General features: G+C 30.0%; 2 protein-coding genes across 2 annotated transcripts in view; one reads left to right on the plus strand and one right to left on the minus strand.

The window, feature by feature from the left end:
• Window positions 1–896, minus strand: part of LOC106108719 (DNA repair protein REV1) — a 3,107-nt gene extending 2,211 nt beyond the window's left edge. The window contains exon 1 of the mRNA XM_013289980.1: window positions 8–896. Coding sequence (XP_013145434.1) covers window positions 8–773 — 766 coding nt within the window. The 5' untranslated portion in view covers window positions 774–896. The remainder of the gene's footprint in view (window positions 1–7) is intronic.
• A 193-nt stretch (window positions 897–1,089) lies between these two features.
• LOC106108760 lies at window positions 1,090–2,482 on the plus strand. The gene has a single exon (XM_013290020.1). It carries the CDS (start codon window positions 1,191–1,193, stop codon window positions 1,731–1,733), a length of 543 nt encoding a protein of 180 aa, XP_013145474.1. The 5' UTR covers window positions 1,090–1,190; the 3' UTR covers window positions 1,734–2,482.
• Window positions 2,483–6,544: the final 4,062 nt, after the last annotated feature.

Genomic DNA, 6,544 nt, shown 5'->3' on the forward strand with positions numbered 1-6,544 from the left:
GTAGTGCTTGAAGAATTAATATTACTTTTTAGAATAGCTCGCGCAGGAAAAGAAAAATCACTTGCTTCTCTTAAATCATTTACATGTTGCTTGAAGAAAGCACCCAACTGAGATATGTGATGAAGTCTTGAATTATTATAAAATTCTGTTATAAAGTTTGGATCGATTGCTGTTTTAGCTAAATCATTTTTATTGACTTTATTTAAAACAGGTTTTGTGTCTGTAGTAGAAGTAGTACAAGCATCCAACATTTTACTGTTTTCTTTAGCACAATTTTCAGTAGTTAAATTCCGTTCTATGTCCTTGTCATCTTTTAAGTGGCTTTCATCAGTTTTAATTTTTGTTGCAATTATTTTGTTGAAGTTTAATTGTGGTTGAGTTCGTGAGTTTTTGTACAATAAATAATTTCTATAGTCTAACAAACTGTTAGCAGCAATACTGTCAGTTATCCATTCAGGTTTAACGACTTTGGAAAGAGACATATTCTTAACTTTAGTATCGGGTAAATTAGAAGCAATTATAAAGTCATTACTTCGTTGATAAGTATGATAAATACCACCATGTTGAGCCATGAGTTCTTTTAATTCATCGGCAGACGGTTTTGTAAAACCATTTACGTAAATTGCTACATCATTAAATATATTAGACAATCGAGTTACTTCTTTCCCAGCGCAATTAGAAAATTGAGCTTCCAGTTTCGCAATTTTAACTTGCATATAACCTCCACCATCTTCAAAGCCATTTTCGGGAAATTTTTCATCCCGACGTCGCATATTGTGGAAACAAGAAACTTGTAATAAATAACTTTTTTACGTAAACTTTTAGGTACAACTCCTATTTTGTTTTGGTTTTTCCCACCAAATAAATTGAAAGTTGAAACGTCAGTGGTGGCAGACTAAAAGTAAACTTTTCTCTTTTTTTCTTTTAGTTATCTTTGTTGTTTTTTTTTGTTTTGATAAGGAAGTAAAGCAAGACGAAGTTAATTCAGTTCTGAATTCATACCTAAGGAAAGTACTTATCACTCTAAAAATCTTAACCCTTATATCTACTCTGTAGCCACAACAACTTTTTTGTTTCGAGTCATGTCAATGTCATTTGTCAATTCCAATTTTTAAGTTCAAAAAGTCGTTGAAGTTATTTTGAAAAATTAGAAACTTCTTGAATTACTTTTAATTGATTGATTGATTAAAATGTCTTCAGATAATGAAGACGCAATAGTTGCACCTTGGGTGGGATCTTTATCAAGTAAAAATGTGTTAACAGTTGTAGTTGTTTCGACGAATGTAGAAATTATAGAGAGAATTGCTGAAGCACTTACAGATGTACATACAAAAGGTACATATAAATGGAAACTTATAACTCTACGTTCCTTCGATTTAGAGAAACTTGTCGAAGTATCAAATTTAACAGGAAAAATGGGAATGGACTTTGTTATTTTAGCTATGGACACAAATATATTGTTTTGCTTGGAATGGACTAAGAATGCATTGAGTCAGGTCGATCCTGACCTTAGAGCTCGTCGAGTTGTGTTAGTAAATGCTGGTGGAGCACCTGTAAATGCAATGGCAGTCAGTGCAAGTGATTTAATAGCATTTTCTACGGAAGAAAATTTGGACATGTTGAGTGCAAATGTGTTTGTGCAACATGAAGCTTTGTCATTAGCTCAAAGACTATTACGATATATGGAAGTGTCTATTGGTGTTGATACAGGGGTTCCTAATTTAAACATTTAAAGCCTTAAGTATATGTAGTGAGTAAAATCATCATTAATATAACATTACTTAGTATTTAATTTTATTTCAATACAATTTCATCTTATGGTTATCGCTTAAATATAATGTGATATAGTGTCAAAAAGTGTCCATCAGAAACTTGTTTCTCTGGCCAACAAACTGAACATTTATAAAAAAATAAATTGTACCTAATCTACTTGAAAAAAAATGACTAATTGGAACATTAATTACATGTCCATTGAATTATAAGGTGAATAAGTGGATAAGTCAATAAAACTAATATAATTAGAATTATCATTTATTATACTTCAATTGTACTACAAAATAATAGGAAGTTTTCTACAGTTACAATTATATATTACATAAATAATGAAACAATTACAGCAGTCCCTCACAAAGCTTTCTCAGGCGCTTCTGATAACAGTTATATTCATGAAAAGAGTTCAACTTTGATTCTTGCAACATAAATCAGTACGGAGAAATAACCTTAAATCTAAATAAAATACTGCTCAGTAATAATTTGTGTAAATATATATAACACAACCCTATGACATCTGATTGAATACAAAATTGAGTAAAAAAAAATCATTCTGTAATCATTATACACTATGAATATTTGCATTTTATTGTTAAAATAATTGAATAAATGCAAATTCACATTTGATAATACAATTTTTATATTTGCGAATTTTGTGAAAACCCAACATAAATGGCTTTCTTTCTTTTTAAGTATCTGCACAAGAGTTTTAAATACAAAAAAGTCTTATTAGGGTAAACATAAATTTTTCTACTAAAAATAAATTCACATTCATAGCATATAATGATTTTTTCATTCAAGTTGCACTACTGTCATATGGTTAGGTACAATTCATTTTAATCTAAAATATAACTATACTCATTGCCAAAATCTTATAATAAACGTCACAATGGTGACTTAGATAAAAAATAAACGTATACGAAAAATGTTTAATATTAGGCAATATCACAACTAAACCGCCCGATAGTGACGGAATTAATAAATTAAACACAATACAATGCATCAGTTATTGCGTGTATAACCCAAAACACATCAGAGTTTGTAAACATACATAATCATTGGAAAATAAAGCCCTTCGCACACAAGACAACGGAAACCAAGACTTTGGTTGCTAAGAGACACAATTCTATGTCACAGACACGTCGCTATAATCAGTTGCTACCTGTTTCACCCTAAGTACCTGAAATTTTAAATTTGATACAGAGGTTATAAATGGCATTAGCATCTACAATCGATTTTATTTCAATATAAGGCTGTATAAAAATTAATTTTAATATTTGACTATTCAAGTTAGAAAACCATTAATTAATTAATGTTAGTTAAAAAAGGATTGGTGCACTTATACATTCAGTAGATTTAAAAAATCAGATTTAAACGAATACAGTTAAATATTGTAAATTCGTAAATACTTCAAAATTGTGTTGCACGGCGATACTCGCGACGAAAGTACTTAGTTTCGAAGATTGTGTACGAAAGGCCTAAATGTATGACCATTCATAATTCAACATTCAATAATAATCATGTGTACATTTACGTAAACGGCTTTTATTAAGATTTTTGTAAATAATTTTTATGAATTTTACAAAAACTAGCTTCTGCACTTAATGCAAATCTTTTTTGGGTTATACAATACATAAAGATTAAAATCAACCTAACACTGCCTACTGCAATTACATTTATAGTCATTATATAAATAAAATAATAATTGTTGAAAACAATTGCAAAGTGTTATTTGTGCATATAGAAAATGTGTTACAGAATCGCAATAATGTTTAATAAAATAATTATTCAATCAAATAAATAATGGAATGTGTTGTTACACATTTATTGAATTATTTTTCTATAAAATTTAAATCACTATACACTTTTTTTCAATTTTTTATAGTATTATTGTATTTTTATTAAACAATATTGCAATAGATTAATTAACAACAGAAATTAAATAAGAAAATCAACAGAAATAAACATTATATGAAATTGTCATGTTTTGTTCTTACCAAACATCTGAATAAAGTCAAGTATAAAATGATATTTATGAAGAAATACACATTTAGGATAGGCCATTACAACTATTTCTATAGATTTACGCTATTTCTTTTAATATGAAAATTACAAGATTGCCTACTCTGATATTAATTACTTTTATATATTGATATAGTGAAAGGGAATGGCGATGAGCAAATTCACTCAAAAGCAACCTTTTATTGGCCCATTAAAGTTAAAAAGTTTAAAATAAAATCTTAATTTAATAACCAATTAAACAATTTGCTTGCGAATTCTTAAATAAAATGAGTGTTACAAAATTTTATTTTACAATATTCAATTTTAATTAATGATTGTATGTATTAATTATACTGTGATTTATATTATTTGCAGGATAGTAAAAATGTATGGAGAATATCTTACTATTTATAAATTTTGTACTTAAACAATCAATACAACAGAATTATGTTGTTAACTAACAAATCAACAAGTTGTATGATTTTCATATATTTAAAACAATATATTAGTGTTAAAAAGGATTAATTAGAAATGTGGGATTTTAGCGAAATTAAAAACCAAGAAAAAAATATTAAAACTAATATTATAAGTCAGTAGGTGCAAAAATTTTAACACATTCAATGCCACCAAGTTCAGTTTTCTACATGATCAAAGTGGCATTAAATGTGTTAAGTCCGAGAGTTGAACAGTTAGACTACCCACATACACATCTTATACTAAGTTCCTGTACTGAAAGATATAGTTAAAAACATTCCCCTATATATAATAGTAGTATTTCACTGTTATGACACTTGTATGTAAAATGTGTCACTGCAATGAAATTCTACACTAACTTTCACAGTCCATATTGGCAAAATATGGTTTAATTTAATGTCAACATAATGTGCCCACCAATCAGCCCAAAGGGATTTTTTCCCTTTAGGTTGATCGATTGTACAGTTTCGATCGACCCAATGGATATTTCCCATCGGATCGGTCCAACAGGAAACATCCCTGTATAAGTTGACTTTTAATTTGAAATTGTACTAGTCATTGACTAAAACCACAAGAACTAAACATTATCAAGTTTTTGTTGGGAGATGTGCGTCTATTGTGGGGGCACGGCTTTTGTTAGATTCTTACAGTGACCCCACATTGGTGTCACTGGACTGTGAAAGTGTTCTTGTTAAGGGACAATAATAGTTTTTTCTCATCGCCATGAAAGTCTACATCTGAGATTCAAAGTGCCGTTATGATTTTTGATATTATACAGTGCTTTTATATAAGTTTTATATAATTTTAAGATCATGCCGTAGGCTTCCGCTGTATGCTAAAAAATTGTAATGGAGATTCTCATATGTGATTATATTATAGTTCATTTAATTATAAACCACTATATCATTTTAAATCTATGCTTAACAAAGTTAAAACTTACAATAACTTTTAAGTATCAGAACCATTTTTTTTCTATACATTTTTTAGTTTTAACTTTATTAAGCGTAGATTCTAAGATTAAGTCCTGTTTGCACTGCGCATAACATAAATCTTATAGGAAAAAACTTAACTTTTGATGCAATATTTATGTAAATAATTTTAAATTTTGTGATTCGAAATATGTTTGCGCAGTGTAAATACTGATAATTTCCAATTCCGGTACATTTGTATTGTTCTCTATTTTAAATAATGAGAGTACAAATGTTTTAAATATTAGTTGTTTTAAATGCAGAGATTCTTGATATGTATGTAGCGTCAGCCGGCACGTCCACACTCACTGTGCTCACACACTGTACATGTCCACTATACACTGACCTGAAAATAAAAGGATATATGTTACTTTTGTTTTTTATTTGCCTAAACTTTGACAATATTGTAAAATATCTAGAATTCATTTCATATTACATGAATATGTTAGAAGCGATCCTATCGCTTGGTTCATTTTCTAAACGTAACTTTTTTAAAATAAAAAAAAAACTGATTTTTAAGAGTTCCTATTTTTCGTATGCGTCTCTAACTCAAACACTACTTTGTAGTTTATAAAGTTGGACCAAATGGTTTTAAGGAACCAAAGTTCCTCATCATCCACTTGCCCTTATCCCTTATGGAGGGTCGGTACAATACGTACTGCTCTTCCATACATCTCTATCAGCCGTCATATCTGAATCCACTCCTTTCTTAAATATATCCTCTTTCACACAATCCATCCATACTTTCTTCGGTTTGCCATCCACATTCAATCTTAACATTTTCTGGTTTATGTCCCCATCGTTTCGTCTCATAACATGTCCATACCACGCTAACCTTTAGGTCCTCAATTTTTCCACCACTGGCGTTACTTTCAAACTTGAACCATAATCCTTATCTATACTATATATTATAAAGCGTAAACACACACTTCTCTGTTGCCCAAGATGTCAACAATTACAGCATAAATTTTGAACAATTATTTATTCAATAAAAAGTCTAACACTTACGTCACGTTCTAGGCTATTTATTTTCACGCCATTAAACTTAGGGGATTTACCCCCTAATTTTGGATAAAAACCCTAATGTGGCAAAGACCATAAGTTGCTGCCAACATCAAGAGAGACTGCTAAGGTCATGTCATGTCATTTTGACATTTGTTGCTAATTTGACAAATGTAAACAATAAAATAAAATTTTGACAATTTTACGCGGATGAAGCCGCCAAGGAACAGCTAGTAAAAAATAAAACTAATCATGTGTAGAGACCTAGTCGGAGTCTGCGAGGTTGACGACGTCTGTGGGGGGCGGGGCGCGCGCGAGCGGCGGGCGGC

The sequence above is a fragment of the Papilio polytes genome, unplaced genomic scaffold (assembly GCF_000836215.1).
Source record: "Papilio polytes unplaced genomic scaffold, Ppol_1.0 DF821400.1, whole genome shotgun sequence".
NCBI classification, from domain to species: domain Eukaryota; kingdom Metazoa; phylum Arthropoda; class Insecta; order Lepidoptera; family Papilionidae; genus Papilio; species Papilio polytes.

Bases quoted from the DNA above. Each gene is read 5' to 3' on its own strand.
- LOC106108760 (XM_013290020.1), top strand. From the start codon at position 1,191: ATGTCTTCAGATAATGAAGACGCAATAGTTGCACCTTGGGTGGGATCT.